This window comes from Chelonia mydas, chromosome 7 (assembly GCF_015237465.2).
Source record: "Chelonia mydas isolate rCheMyd1 chromosome 7, rCheMyd1.pri.v2, whole genome shotgun sequence".
NCBI lineage: Eukaryota > Metazoa > Chordata > Testudines > Cheloniidae > Chelonia > Chelonia mydas.
This window is the reverse complement of record NC_057853.1, coordinates 41,417,593-41,434,156: the sequence shown is the minus strand read 5'-3', so window position 1 is coordinate 41,434,156 and position 16,564 is coordinate 41,417,593. Positions and strand designations below refer to the sequence as shown.

General features: G+C 41.6%; 1 protein-coding gene across 3 annotated transcripts in view; it reads right to left on the bottom strand.

The window, feature by feature from the left end:
* Positions 1–1,016: 1,016 nt before the first annotated feature.
* Positions 1,017–16,564, bottom strand: part of RFT1 (RFT1 homolog) — a 34,598-nt gene continuing 19,050 nt past the window's right edge. For all 3 annotated transcript variants that reach the window (XM_037905908.2, XM_043550605.1, XM_043550604.1), the window contains 3 exons: positions 13,379–13,484; positions 9,750–9,999; positions 1,017–2,155 (listed from right to left, as the gene is read on the bottom strand). In XM_037905908.2, coding sequence (XP_037761836.1) covers positions 1,991–2,155; positions 9,750–9,999; positions 13,379–13,484 — 521 coding nt within the window. In that variant the 3' untranslated portion in view covers positions 1,017–1,990. The remainder of the gene's footprint in view (positions 2,156–9,749; positions 10,000–13,378; positions 13,485–16,564) is intronic.

Sequence of the window (16,564 nt, the reverse complement as noted above, 5' to 3'; positions counted from 1 at the left end):
TTTAGAACAACTAAACAGAGGACCAAGAAATCCACACATTGCTCTTTAGACTTCTTCCTACTGGCAGCACAGCCTTATTAGCAGGTCTACTCCTCCTGCCTCTCACCCATACCGTAAGATTACCATATCACCCTCAAGGGATGGAGGGTCAACAGCAAAGGCCAGGTACAAGTGATATTTAGGCCCCAGTTCAAAGCATTTAAGCATGTGCTGAACAGAAGCTGGATTTCAACAAAGGACTTAAACATGTGCTTGAAGTTAAGCACAGTACTTAATAATGCTTTACTTAATCAGGGTGTAAACTGTGACAGGCTCAGCTTTAACTGTTGCAGGAATTTCATAAACTAACCTGGGATAACATGCATGTCAAAGTGTATCCTGGCCAAGTCTTCCAAAGCACAATTAGCCAAAAATGTGTGCTTTTGCACAACTGACAGTTAATGACATTTTCACATATCTTTCTCTAGAAGTGGAGATGACAATTGGGACTCTATAGCTTAGTTCTGAGCTTGTGTTTTTGTAGTTTTGAGTTAAGTTCATAACATTACCATACTGGATTTTACACAACTCCACAGTGTCTCAGACAACTAACAATTAAAAATTCAGTAAGAACCACACACTGTACATGCACCAGCACATATTTTTCATCACTTGACTTTTTTGATCTGTCCAAACTTAGCAAAATTAATGTTGATCATTAAAAACCTGCCACTTATGAAATCTGAAATTTCAGAGTTCAGTTCTTAGAAGTATGCTAAATGTGTTTTAAGCTTCATTAGTATTTATCTAATTCCAAAGCCTCCAGTTTTCAACAACAAAAAAGTCACATATGGGTTAAGGTTAACCCTTGAGTCTATCCATGGAAACTATTCAGAAAGTTCTGAGCAAGTGAAAAGATAAGCTTCATTGTTAGATGGAAGTTTTTATTTATTTTATACATATATATAAATATAACACACACACACGCAAGCCATTTTGGTCATCCAGACATTTGGGACATATTTCACACATGTGAATTATGAGGGAATATTTTTATTTAAATTTTTGTTTGCACTAGTATTTATAAATTAACTAAAAATAGAGATAAAATAAAAGTTATAGAATTTAAGTTTAACTCTATTGACCTTCTGGACTTTGGGAAATTTCAGCTGTGACTTGCACCCAGGAGAAAGAACAGAGAGGGCTTACGTTTTGCAGAACTTCCTTCCAAAATACAATATTGTGTACTTTAGTGAACACTGAAGTATATTTTTGGCATACTAGTCAATACCCTGGTAAGTAAACAGTATGTAGAAAAACAAGCACTCTTGCACAATCCACATGCATATGTATACAAGTTTGTGCATTCCATTTATTTGTTTATAACATAAAATGTCTGAAGTTTTCTGTTCCAAATTGTTTCATGTTTCCCAACATTAGTAAGTCAATTTCTTTGTACTGGATAATGTTGTTTCTGCATACTATTAAGTTACTATTAGTTCATGCTCTACTGTCCAGCGTTGTTCTCCTTGAACACAGTATATATATATAATTTTTTCTTAATAATTAAGTGTGGCCTCACTTACTTTGAAGGATCATTCATCCATTTTAATATTTGATAGTTGTGTAAAAGTGGGTAAAGTCTAATTCTTTAACACCATCACACTTAGTAGTCCCATTTGTAACAATGGGAGCATCCCACAAGGAAGATTTGCATCAGTGTAAGTCCTAGTTATTTCATTCTGCTAAAAAACAAAGTTGGGCAATACTGTTATGAAGGAAAAAGCTTTGATAAGAATGACAAGGAGAATTACCTGGCTCAGGGTTGGTATAATTTATGTTGGAAGCTGTTATGAGTTTAAATTATTTGAAAATGGAAATAGTATCTGGTTGCCAAATATTTCCATTTCAGTTACACAGTGTAAAACTTATCCTGTGCATATTTCATATATAAAATATACCTTTGTAGCAAACATAAAAATACATAACAATTATTCTGTACATGATCATTTTAAGTTTCTTTCTTGGTATATTGTGACAGGAACTGAGTTCTAACAAAGTTAATCAGCTTGGTCTCTGTGAAGAATATAGTGATAAGTGTTGCTGCAAAGCACAGAGCTCCCGCAGTGATGTGAATCAGCCTTGCCAGCCAGCCTTTATCACAGCACAAGAATACCTACAAAGAAAACAAAGTAAGCAAGCAGTTGTAGAAAGATTACTGGTAGAGAGGTGGATGCTCTGCATCAATGACAAGTAGGCTCTAATACTTCTCTTGACCACAATACCAGTACTACTGAGGTGGTCATCCGGCTGCCAGTCTCAGGCAAGGCAATCAGATAGATTTGGCTAGCATAATTTGAACCTACAAAATATTATAGCTAATAATGGCCCTATTAATATTTTTAGAATACAATTTCTATGAAAATAAACATTTGGTATATACCTGATCATTGTAGAAGTTATATGCCATCATATACCATTCACTATCACACATGACGTTAATTGATATACTTAGGAAAACTATTTTCTTGTTATGTGTTGAGATTAAGGCTACACATTCCTTCATTTCTGCAACCATATATCCACCTATGTTTAAAAGACGGACGTACTGGAAATCTCGGGAAAAACGGTTACCTACTTTTTGTTAACTGTTATTCTTCGAGATGTGTTGCTCATGTCAATTCCATTCTAGGTGTGTGCGTGCCCACATGCACAGTCATTGGAGATTTTTGCCTTTGCGGTATCCATAGGGTTTGCAGTGACGCCTCCTTGAGTGCTGCGCTCATGTGTTGGCACATCAGGTGCCACCAGCCCTATGCCCTCTCAGTTCCTTCTTGCTGACAACTCCGACAGAGGGGCAGGAGGGTGGGTAACGGAATGGACATGAGCAACACAATCTCAAAGAACACCAGATATGAAAGGTGGGTAAGTAACCATTTTTTCTTTGAGTGCTTGCTCATGTCGACTTCATTCTAGGTGACTCACAAGCAGTATCTATGGAGGTGGACTCGGAGTTCATGGTCGTACAGCTTGCAATACTGGTCCACCAAAGGCAGCATTGTAACAGTAGCAGATACAGGCACTAATCCAAGATGAGATTCTCTGGGTCAACACTGCACAACCTTTCATCCTGTCAGCCACTGTGACAAATAACTGTGGTGACTTATGAAAAGACTTGGTCCTCTCAATGTAGAAAGCTAGTGCCCTTCTGATGTCCAGAGAGTGCAACCTGTGCTTCCTCCTCTGACTTACGAGGTTTAGGGAAGACGACAGGTAAGAATATGTCCTGAGTCATATGAAACTGTGAAACAACCTTGCATTGGAAGGCCAGATGTGGTCGCAGTTGAACCTTGTTGTTGTAAGCACTGTGTAGGGTGGCTCCGAGGCAAGTGCCCTAATCTCGGAGACCCTGTGGGCAGACATTACCACCACCAAGAAAGTGACCTTTCAGGAGAGGAGGGAGCAAGAAGCCAGAAGCTAGAAGGGGGCTCCCGTGGTCCGCAACAGCACAAGATTTAGGTCCCACAGAGGAACAGGGTCTCTGGTGCGAGGGCCCTTGAGGACCCTAGCAATCATGTCATGGGCAAAAACCGACCTGCTCTTGATCGGAGGATGAAAGGCCGAAATATCAGCCAAGTGGACCTTAACAGATGAAAGAGAGAGACCTGGAGTTTAAGATGCAGGAGGTAATCCAGGATTAACTGCAGCGAGGCCCTCTCGGGGTCAAATACCTTTATCTGAAGTCCAGCATGTAAACCGTTTCCATTTGGCCACGTAGGTTGCTCTGGTAGAGGGCTTTCTGCTACCCAGCAGGACCTGTTGGACACCAGCCGAGCATATCTGCTCATCTGTATTCAACCACGCAGCAGCCAGGCCGTCAGGTGCAGCGCCATCAGGTTCAGCTGTAACAGTCTGCCATGGTTCTGAGACAACAGGGCCAGCTGGAGCAGTAGCTGTAACAGGGCAGCCACCGAGAGGTCCAGCAACGTGCCAAACCAGTGCTGGTGCGGCCAAGATGACACTATCAGGATTACTTTTCCTCTGTCCTGCTTGATATTCATGAGGTTAACTAGAGATCTAGATTAACGGCACTGGAGGGAAGGCGTACTTCAGAGCCCCGACTGCGGGAGCAGGAAAGCGTCTGACAGAGAGCCTCTGTCAGTCCCCCGAATCGAACAGAAAGTGACACTTTCTATTGTGCCTGGATGCAAACAAGTCCACCTGGGGAGTCTCCCACCTTTGGAAAATTATGCTGACTAGCTCCGGAGGGAGCAACCACATGTGGCAAGACGAGAAGGTCCTGCTGAGGCGATCTGCCAAAATGTTTCTCGTCCCAGGGAGGTGTGCGGCCACGAGATGAATGGCAAGCTGAACAAATGTTCTAGACCCTGAAGGCTTCTTGGCAAAGAGCTGAGGACCAGGCTCCACCTTGCTTGTTGATATAGAACATAGCAGAAGTATTGCCCGTCAGGACTTGAACCGCCCTGCCATTTATATGAGGCAGAAAATCTTGACAGGCCAAGCGTACTGCTCTGAGCTCCCTGACATTTATATGGAAGGAGCGATCGCAACTTGACCAATGACCTTGCATACCAAGAATGCCCAGGTGGGCTCCCCACCCCAGATCCAAACCAGGATAACTGATGGGGCCACAAAGGGGACTCCCTCCAAACACCGAAGTGGGGTACAACCACCAGCGAGCGACGACAATATGTGGTCCAGAATCTTGACTACTTTGTCTATGTTGTGCCTGCTGGGGACATAGACAGACACCAGCCATGCCTGTAGGGGCCTGAGACGGAGCCGTGCATGCCAGACCACATAAGTGCAATCTGCCACATGGCCCAACAGCCTCAAGTACGTGAAAGTGGTGGTGAGAGAGTGGTCTTGCATATATGAGATTAGGTTTGACATAGCACAGAATCAGGCTTCAGGGAGGAAGACCGTGGCCTGAGTAGGGTCAAGGACCACTCCTATGAACATTACGTGCTGCACCAGAACTAACATCGATTTTTTTCTCATTTATGAATAGACCTAGATTGTGATATGTGGAGCAAATCAAATCAAGATGCCGCCACACCTGATGTGGAGACCAGCCCTTGATCAGCCAGACATTGAGGCATGGGTAAATGTGAACACTGCAACACCTCAGGTAAGCGGCCACTGGCGCCATGCACTTTGTAAATATTCTCGGGGCTGATGAGAGACCAAAGGACAGTGCTGTGAATTGGAGATGGTGCTGGCCCAACACGAAACAGAGGAACTGTCTGTGTCCTGGGAAAATGGAAATATGTGTCATTCATAGAATCATAGAATATCAGGGTTGGAAGGGACCTCAGGAGGTCATCTAGTCCGACCCCCTGCTCAAAGCAGGGCCAATCCCCAATTAAATCATCCCAGCCAGGGCTTTGTCAAGCCTGACCTTAAAAACTTCTAAGGAAGGAGATTCTACCACCTCCCTAGGTAACGCATTCCAGTGTTTCACCACCCTCCTAGTGAAAAAGTTTTTCCTAATATCCAACCTAAACCTCCCCCACTGCAACTTGAGACCATTACTCCTTGTCCTGTCCTCTTCTACCACTGAGAATAGTCTAGAACCATCCTCTCTGGAACCACCTCTCAGGTAGTTGAAAGCAGCTATCAAATCCCCCCTCATTCTTCTCTTCTGCAGACTAAACAATCCCAGTTCCCTCAGCCTCTCCTCATAAGTCATGTGTTCCAGACCCCTAATCATTTTTGTTGCCCTTCGCTGGACTCTCTCCAATTTATCCACATCCTTCTTGTAGTGAGGGGCCCAAAACTGGACACAGTACTCCAGATGAGGCCTCACTAATGTCGAATAGAGGGGAACGATCACGTCCCTCGATCTGCTCGCTATGCCCCTACTTATACATCCCAAAATGCCATTGGCCTTCTTGGCAACAAGGGCACACTGCTGACTCATATCCAGCTTCTCGTCCACTGTCACCCCTAGGTCCTTTTCCGCAGAACTGCTGCCTAGCCATTCGGTCCCTAGTCTGTAGCGGTGCATTGGGTTCTTCCGTCCTAAGTGCAGGACCCTGCACTTATCCTTATTGAACCTAATCAGATTTCTTTTGGCCCAATCCTCCAATTTGTCTAGGTCCCTCTGTATCCTATCCCTGCCCTCCAGTGTATCTACCACTCCTCCCAGTTTAGTATCATCCACAAATTTGCTGAGAGTGCAATCCACACCATCCTCCAGATCATTTATGAAGATATTGAACAAAACCGGCCGCAGGACCAACCCCTGGGGCACTCCACTTGACACCGGCTGCCAGCTAGACATGGAGCCATTGATCACTACCCGTTGAGCCCGACAATCTAGCCAACTTTCTACCCACCTTATAGTGCATTCATCCAGCCCATACTTCTTTAACTTGCTGACAAGAATACTGTGGGAGACTGTGTCAAAAGCTTTGCTAAAGTCAAGAAACAATACATCCACTGCTTTCCCTTCATCCACAGAACCAGTAATCTCATCATAGAAGGCGATTAGATTAGTCAGGCATGACCTACCCTTGATGAATCCATGCTGACTGTTCCTGATCACTTTCCTCTCATGTAAGTGCTTCAGGATTGATTCTTTGAGGACCTGCTCCATGATTTTTCCAGGGACTGAGGTGAGGCTGACTGGCCTGTAGTTCCCAGGATCCTCCTCCTTCCCTTTTTTAAAGATTGGCACTACATTAACCTTTTTCCAGTCATCCGGGACTTCCCCCGTTCACCATGAGTTTTCAAAGATAATGGCCAATGGCTCTGCAATCACAGCCACCAATTCCTTTAGCACTCTCGGATGCAACTCGTCCGGCCCCATGGACTTGTGCACGTCCAGCTTTTCTAAATAGTCCCTAACCACCTCTTTCTCCACAGAGGGCTGGCCATCTACTCCCCATGTTGTGATGCCCAGCGCAGCAGTCTGGGAGCTGTCCTTGTTAGTGAAGACAGAGGCAAAAAAAGCATTGAGCACATTAGCTTTTTCCACATCCTCTGTCACTAGGTTGCCTCCCTCATTCAGTAAGGGGCCCACACTTTCCTTGGCTTTCTTCTTGTTGCCAACATACCTGAAGAAACCCTTCTTGTTACTCTTGACATCTCTTGCTAGCTGCAGCTCCAGGTGCGATTTGGCCCTCCTGATTTCATTCCTACATGCCCGAGCAATATTTTTATACTCTTCCCTGGTCATATGTCCAACCTTCCACTTCTTGTAAGCTTCTTTTTTATGTTTAAGATCCGCTAGGATTTCACCGTTAAGCCAAGCTGGTCGCCTGCCATATTTACTATTCTTTCGACTCATCGGGATGGTTTGTCCCTGTAACCTCAACAGGGATTCCTTGAAATACAGCCAGCTCTCCTGGACTCCTTTCCCCTTCATGTTAGTCCCCCAGGGGATCCTACCCATCCGTTCAAGTCGAGGGCAGTACACCCGGATCCAGGGAAGTGACGATGGAGGCCATGGAGGGCATTTGAAATTTCAACTTCTTGAGACGTTTGTTGCTTGATGCTTGTTGAGGTGAGGCAGGTCCAGGATGAGTCTTGGGCCCCCTTTTGCTTTCGGGATTAGGAAATATTGGGAATAGAATCCTTTTCCCTTCACATCCCAAGGGACCTCCTCAACCAGTCCCAACATTAGGAGGTTTTCCCACCTCCTGAGCGAGGAGTTGCTCATGAGAAGGGCCCCTAAAGAGAGACAGGGAAGGGATGTGGGGGAGCAGTCGAGAACTGTAGGGTGTGGCCAAGGATATTGTGTTGAGCATCCAACAGTCAGATGCCACTCGTGACCATGTCAACCGAAAGGGGCACAGGCAGTTGAGGAAAGAACAGGAGGGTAGATCCAGGTACTTGACGGGGTCGCTGTACTAGGTCGCACCTTCAAAACGCCTGTCTCTAGGCCCCGTGTGTTTCAAAGGTCTGGGTTGAGTCGGGTTGAGCCTGGGTGATAGAGATCTGTGCTAAGGTGATCATAGGTGGGAGGCTGGCTGGTACCAGGAGCGTGGGGACCTGTGCGTCGGTTCCGGTGATCCGTGTCTCATGGAAGAAGAGTGCGGCGCCAGGGACCTGTGCCTTCAAGCCGGCGACTGATGTCCTAGGCTGTGGGGACAGGGGTGAATGCCTGTGATTCAGGGACCAAAGGTGCTCCCCTACCCTTTGGGGAGGTTCCATGATTGGCTTGTCATTGTGCTGTAGGGCCTTAGTCACTGCCAGCACCTGGCGTGGCTATTTGTGGTACTAGGAGGCCCACCAGGTCTTTGGCCACTTGGGCTGTCTCAGGCGATGAAGGTCCCCTAGAAGTCAGGATCCTCTACCGCTCCTGAGTTTCGGATCCTTGGCTGGGCTAGGGGGTCCAACCGTAGCATGTAGCTTTGGGGCGGGCACGTGGCCTGAACTTAGTCTTTTGCCCAGAGCCCCCTTCCCCTCCTTTGATGGTGCCAGGGACCCCTTTTTCTTTGGACACTTCTTGGGCACCGGTGAGGGGGGGAAATCAGTGCCGGCACGATCCCAATGCCAGCAGGGCCGTCACACCAATGCCAAGGTGCTAGGAGCAAAATCCGGTGGGGAGGGCTCTGACGTCAGGTGCAGCATGGTCTCCATCAGGAGGGCTCTCAAGCGGACGTCCCTCTCCTTTTGGGTTCTGGGATGAAAGTTTTTGCAAATCCTGCACTTATTCTTTATATGGGATTCCCCCAAGCACTTCAAACAGCTGCTGGGAGGATCACTGAGAGGCATCGGCCTGTTGCACGATGAACACAGCTTAAAGCCCGGAGAACAGAGCATAACCCACTCCAGGGTGAAGTTCCAGCTGGGACTCTAACCACTAAACTAACACTTATTTAAAGTGTACCTACAAACTATATAGAAAGGGAATAACAATGGGCTGTTAAGAACTGCTAACACTCTTGCTGTGCAAGACAAGGTGATCCGACCAACCGTCATGGGCGGTAAGAAAGAACTGAGGGCATAGGGCTGGCGGTGCCTGATATACCAACGCATGAGCGCGGCACTCAAGGGCGCACCAGAGCTGACCCTGCAGTTGGTAAAAATCTCTGATGACTGTGTACATGGGCGTGCACATACCTAGAATGGACTCGACATGAGCAACCACTCGAAGAAGAATCTCCCTTTCCAATATAAGCTCTAGCTTTTACCCCTCAGAGCCATGGGATATTCGACTTAATTCATGTAATCGTTGCCACAGAAAATCTTAAGCTGGTGCAGGACTGAACCTTGCCCATCTTCTACCCTAGGTAGGTGTGAATGGGGGAGGAATGCCACATACTGGTGAGGGGGTGCCGGGGCAGGGGCAAAAAAGAGGGAACATTTTTGTGGCAAGTTTTTTTTTTATTGATTGCTGTTTGAAGCTGTTGGGAGATTGGAGATATTGAAATAAGATCAATGAAGACTGATTAGTAAGCAGAGAACAGATGGTATGGTAAAAAACAGCATGATTCATTAATCTATCAGACCCCTGCCACGTGGCATTGATAGATATTCTGTACATACACACACACCACTATGTATGGTAATACCCATGTGACAAATTGCATTTATCATCATGCGCCTTTGTCTCATATACATATATACAATATAATCAGTCTTGCAAAATTGTAATAACATTTTATTAGCCTATGCTCATACTCTACTTGCATGTCCTTTAGTTTTTTTATTATCAGAATCTCACTAATTATATTTTCTAATTACTTGATATGAGCAAACTTTTACAAGAATGATAGTGAAATCTGAGAAACACTCACCTCTGAAAAAACAGTGACTACTCCACTTATAATATAAACAAAAATTAGTGATGGCGAGAGTAGCAGCCCTTTCAAAGGTCTGTAAGAGCTCTCTTTGAAGTAATTGTAGATATAGTGAATGCTGTGTGCTATTCGAATACTCATATTGAAGCAGTTTGCAAGGATAAAGCCTACACTGCCTTGCCACTGAGTCAAGAAATAAGAGACGCACAAGAATGTGAAGGACAAGGCCAGCATAACAAAATTGAACCTAAAGGAAAAAAGAGAAACAAGTTAAGCAACGTTTCAGAGGAGCAGCCGTGTTAGTCTGTATTCGCAAAAAGAAAAGGAGTACTTGTGGCACCTTAAGAGACATCCAATGAAGTGAGCTGTAGCTCATGAAAGCTTATGCTCAAATGAATTTGTTAGTCTCTGAGTTAAGCAGTGTATGCAGTGAAAATATTTATCCATTAACACCCATGTCAGCAAGAGTCCCACAATTTTTTTCCCCTAAAAGAAGAAACCAAATTATGGTTAATTTTGAACATAAACAGTAGGGTAGGGATCAAATTAAGAGGTGTTCATAAAAAAGGCTCGCTGAAGGGTGTGGAGGAAAACAAAGGAAGAGCCACATTAAGTGTGAGATTTTTATTTTTAATAGTGAACCATACATTTCTGATTTCTCTTACCAGATTTGACTAATTAAGCTTGCAAAATCTGAAGATTTCTACCCTATATTAAAAATTCTTAACAAGAAGGCACATTCGTAAACTTCTGTAAACCTTGGTTAAAAATTTTACTTCACTTACAAATCAGCACTTTGAAAAGATCATGCAAGTCAGCTGGTTCAGTCTAAAATCTCTCTCGGTATATGAAAAGCAAGAGTGCAAAAGTCTAGTAACAGGGAGTTGTTGCACGCTGCTGAATAAAGGCCTGTTGCTAGTTTTAGTAAGGCCAGCAGTCTGTTAGCCTTTATAAATAGAGAGGGTGAAGGAAGTTGGGAGATGAAGCCCACCTCTTAACAGAACAGAACAAGATTCTGATTTAAAAAAAACAAAGCCAGATGGTCATTAAAACGTAATATATAACTGCATAGTTATAGCCTACTTAATTTCTGAGACTATATAGTTTTTTAAAATAGCCAATATTGGGAAAGGGCTATAGTCTAAATAAAAACACTTTTGGCAAGCAATATTAATCTATTTTAATTTGAACTAAAGTGCAGTAGTAATTTTTAATATGGCACAGTTCAATATTTTATATTATATATATATATACACACACACACACACACCCCCCACTCTCTGCATGTGTGTAACATCTACTAATTTTCAGCAAGCACTTATGCATGTCTCCCGGATTGCTGGACATGTGGTTACTCCAACATGAAGTATATGTGCAATCAGTGTGCAGAGAGCTATACCAACCATTTTGCCCCTACAGAAACTTAGATGAAAATTCACTTCACTTGATCTAACTTCTATTTCTTTATAGTATCCATAGAAAAATATCCAGTTGATACATGATCATCCTGAATTGCAACAAGTTTATTAGTTCAAAGTCACACCCAGAAAGACAGCTAAAATGGATGTGAACTAATAACTAATTCAGGAAAATAGGGATTAATTCAACATTACAGCCCTAGTCTAAAAGACTACAGTGAATAACTTCAAGGCAGCATTAGTACAGCTGATAATGACAAGTTCTGCTATCTTCCATTAGATGAGCACTCTGCAGCTGTTGTATTTCCCAATTAAGCACAGATCATGAATCTGCAGCCTTAAAATGCATTGTACATCTGACAAAAACTGCAAATTTAAAATGAGACGCAATTAATATAGCACTTTTTCAAATCAACAGAAAATTATTATACCGTGACAGCAATTATTCTGCCATAAGGTTGTGGTTAAAACGCAGTGTATGCTGCCATATTTTTGCCTAGATTGCCAAAAAGACAAGATAGGCATACAGTCTCACGAAAGCAGGCAATTATCACAAAATGTGTTAAAAGTTAGCTTTAAAATCTAATAATAGCAACTAATTTTAAAGTTTCAATTTTGGGGATTATTTTGATGAAGTGAAAGAAAAAGTTCACAGTTGAAAAATTAAACTTTTAATTAAATTGACATTTAAAATGGATCAGTGGCTCAGACATTCAAACCTGTAAAGTCTGATAATTTAATCTAATAAAGACTTTGGTCAAAACAGTATACATGTTTAAAATATAATGTGAAAACTTTCTCAGTGCCAAGTCACATGACATACAAACCTGTTTCCTCAAGGCATGATGTTTGCCAATCCAAAAATAGTCTCATGAATATTCTTATATTACTATGCTATTTTGGCAGTCCTCTTATATTGATAACTATGTCACTTTTAAACTCACCAATATGCCGCAGAAATTGAGCTGATGGAGGTGGGGGACTAGGTTTTCCATGAAAGAGTCCTTTGACAAACTTTTGACAAAACTTGAAGTTCAATGAGTCTTATGTATATTATTTAATAAGACAGCTATTTCATGATGTATTATAAAAACCCTGGACCTAATTAACTGATATACTGCCTAATACACTGTCTTTTGTGCTGCCAAATATTTATGTTCACTTGCCTAGAATTAATAAGGTAATAAGACATGGTGTACAATACAGTATTTAGTGCTTATATATTTTTCTTTAAAGGAGAGTCAAATCTATAATTGAGATTGGCAAATTCTTTATAGTGAAACCCTCTCCTTGAAAAAGTTTGGAACCAAAAATTTTTTTCTAGTGCCACTTAACAGTGACCAAAGCTGGTAGTCATAAGCATTATGCATCAACCCTTCTCCCAGTCAACAAAAACAGCCTCTTCTGCACATCAGCACAGATTTCAGAAAAATAGGAAATAATTAGCAATTAAAATAGTCAACAAAATATGAGAAGATATAGACAGGAATTTCATTCATTCAGAAAAATGCTTGAGATAGAATATTTTTATAACTGAAATTTTTAAATTAGATGTATTACTAAAGCAATATATTTTATAATAAAAATATTGCTATTATTGGAAGATACTTTTAAAACTACTCAATGTGCACATGTATGGAAACTAAGGTTTAGGATTTTTTTTTCCCCCTCAAATATTTTCTTCCATTTCATACTTTGACTAGATATGTATTCTGTGTATATAACATCCAAATTTATATGTGCCCAAGTTATCCAACTAATCTATATTTAGGCTGCTAAATAAGTAGCCTGTTTTTCAGTGATGCTGAGGAGCTATGAACACCCTTTAACCTCAAAGGGAGGAGTGGGTGCTGGCTGCAAAGCGTAAATCAAGTTACTTACTGAAACACATACATATGGATTTAGGTGTGTAACCTTAGGAACCAGAGTTCTGAACATTTTGATCATATTTATATTAGTTGAGAATGTATCACTGATTTAGAACTGGCACTGAAGATGTGAAAATCAAAACTGAAGCTTAAGTGGTGAAACAACAGTGTGTAAAAAGGCACCTGAATTTCCGAAGTGTTTTTCCCACCCCGCCCTCCTCCCCTTAAGCCTTCCCTCTAGGTACAGATGCACTGTAGACTGACAGTCGCACCTGCAGTAAATTTGTTTTTCGGGAACACTTTAGGGGCTATTAATGAATCCACAAGCCTTCTTGCCTACCTGTCTACCTCCTCTTTGCACATAGAAGCAAATGCAAAACATTCTGTTACTCCATTGACAGCAAGTAGGAGGACATATAAAGAATAGCAGCGCAGGAGACCGGGACCTAAAAAACAATAAAACAATAAATGAACCAATATTCTTATAATGAAGGCTCATGTATATACTTCTTATATCTACTGGTGCTCAAAGATCAACCCCACAAATGTTTTCAATGATGATTTTACCATTACAGCTACTTTCAAGTTCAATCCGTAATCTAAATTACACAGGCATGTTCCTATCAATACCATTACAAGACAATGAGTAGACTAAACAGAAAGCCAAGGACACCACTTGTAGCTCAGATCTTTTTTCCCCCCATAGTCAAAAGGATATTTTAATAGTTGAGATTTCTTTAAGACAGACAAAAACTTGTTAAATCCAGCATTGTCTATTGTAGAGGACTTGGGTAATAAGTCTGAGGCTAATCCTCAAGAGGTGGAAGCAAGGGAGAAGATATATACTTCAGCCAGGATATATTGTCATAAGAAACAGATAGCAACTGTGCTAAACTGGGAGTTACATGAATATTTTTAATGGGACATAGTGATTTATAAAGGAGTTAAAAATTCTACACCTAGTTTTGGAAACTGGTTTAATGTCCTTTAAAAAAGAAAGATTCCCACGTGAACTTGTAAAGGTGAGAAAATTACAAAATGGCAGCTAACATTTCAGTTTGCTTTGGTAGCAAAAAATGAATGCTGGCAAATGAACTCATATCCCAAAAACAGACTTAATTGATCAGGGTTATTACACTGTGCACTATCCCTCTGTCTCAGTTCTGAGGAGTAATTTCCTGAGCAGCCACGGTACAGCACATTTCTTTAAGGTGAAGAGAAAGTCTTCAACTCTATGCAGATGCACATACAGGCAATCAAAGTAAGGCTACAAGCACGCGAGAAAAAAGGGAAATGAAATAATTTAACACAACTCACAGATACTCAAGGAAAATCAGGGTAGATACAAATGTCAGCATGTCACATTTAGGAATTCACCTTCATAGGACCCAATCCTGTGATTATACTTGAGAGTGACTTAACACACGAGTAGTCCTCCTGAAGTGAAGAGGCTAATACCTTAAGTACAGTTAATGTTTGATAGATTGGGCCCACAGTGAGTAACACCTGTTTTCATTTCCCCCTTTACATTTTAGAGGGGGAAATAGGATAGCAAGTGATGCAAGCAAGGGGATAGAAAATGCTTTCTTGATAAAAAGGGCTAACTGCTGCTATTCTATAACAACCCACTTTCAGAAATTTCATTTTCCTGAAATTAATAAAAATCTAAGAGGATTAGTGATAAAATATGTACTCAGAACAGATGTATTGACAACTGATGCATGTCATGTTTCTTTATTGCTAAAAATTCTCTATAAAAACCAATGTGGGCTTCCAAACATGCATCTTAATCTGTCAAGAGTCCAAAGTTCTTGAGGAACAGGTGGTAATATTTAAGTGCTTATATTTATTGCTCACCCTCTTTGATTGTATTTTGCACCATACTATCAAATTGCAGATTAAAGGACAGCAGAAGCGACAGCAATTGTTACAAGCCTATGTCCGACCTACCTCCTTAAAGATAAGTAACAAGGGTCTTCATGGAGCTACAATGTCTCTCAAATTAATTATCCTGAAATTGAATAAAGTAATTGCAACTTTCTTCCTGTTATTCAATTAGTGGTATTCAAAGGACAATGTTTCACACTATAAAGCTCCTATATACTCCATGTAATAAATTGTGTTGTAAGGTTTTCCATTTTCCTTGTAATTTTTCAGTATTAAAGATATAAGTGTTTGTCAGTCAGAATATTAATATCCCATTGTGCCACTGTCAGTGTCTCCAGATTGAAGTGAAATGTCTCAGGAAGGCTGACCTTTTAATTGAAATTGTGCCCAGCCTCAACTGACAGATCAGCTGCCTCCCAACTGAGAGAGATCAGCTAGGGATCAGGCAATTATAAAACCTAACAAGTAGCTCAGCTGGGAAGAGATCTGCCAGGAGTGGGGAGGCTCTGGCAGTAAACCCATGGATAGGGTCGGGGAAGGAAAGTTACAGGAAGCAGGTTGGCACCTGTATCAGGCACCGGAGCAGGGTGACTCTCAGGCAAGTGGCCAATAGATAGCTAACATGTAGGGAATGCATAGTCCCCTCCAGCAGATCCCAGATTAGGGGCAGGGACAGTTGATGTGTTGATTTTGTGTTAGATAGAAGAAAGCCAGGAGAAAAAAGGACTTGTACCAGTCTCTAGGAGTAGTGTCAGTTCTTCTGGGCTACGAAGAAAAGCCAACAGCCTATAGAAATTATTTTCCAGTTGTACGTTTTACCCTTTAACATGTAAAGCTGCTGTGAAACTGTTAAATCTTAAACCCAAATCACCCCCAGTGAATAGTACTGAGACAGTGATTACTGTTTTGAATAATCTAACAGCTTTGAATAATACATATAATGATTGCCACAGACCTGCATCATAATTTTATAGATTTACAAATAATAGTATGCTCAGTACAGAAGCAGTTTTCAAATAAATGTTTTTGCTAGTCTTAAAAAAAAAAAAAAAAAGCCACACACAAGACACAAACACACCCTTCTTTGTTTTGTTGACAGCTCTGATACTTTTATCACAAGTCTCATAATACTTGGTGTTTTCCTCAACCTTTGGCTCCTGGAATCATGTAATTAAGCAAGCATCTCAGCTTTCCATGTTTAAAAATAAAAAAGTTTGTAGCCCTCTTGGTTGCGAAGAAAGGCTTCAGAACATGACCCTAAAGATTCAGAAGCTGGAAAACCAATAAAAAGAACCCACAATATCTTTTTTGTTGGGACTGTGGAGGATTGACTCATGATTTTTGATCTCTTGGGGTTGGTAATACTGCATTATGGAATAACCAAACACACATTACCTTTTAAAGTAACTTTCAACCATGGGAAATCTTGAAAAATATTACGTGATCACTAATTAAACTCTCCAGCAGATTAAAATTGACGATAACTACTTACATATAAAGAGCTTGAATACTAAAAACCAAATTCTGGACTCAAATAGACAAAACTAACCCACAGGCCTCCATGGGAGCTGGATATGTATGCACAAAGGAGGAATTTGGCTCTAAATCCCTGTCAAATGTGATTTGAAACGAAGGATAA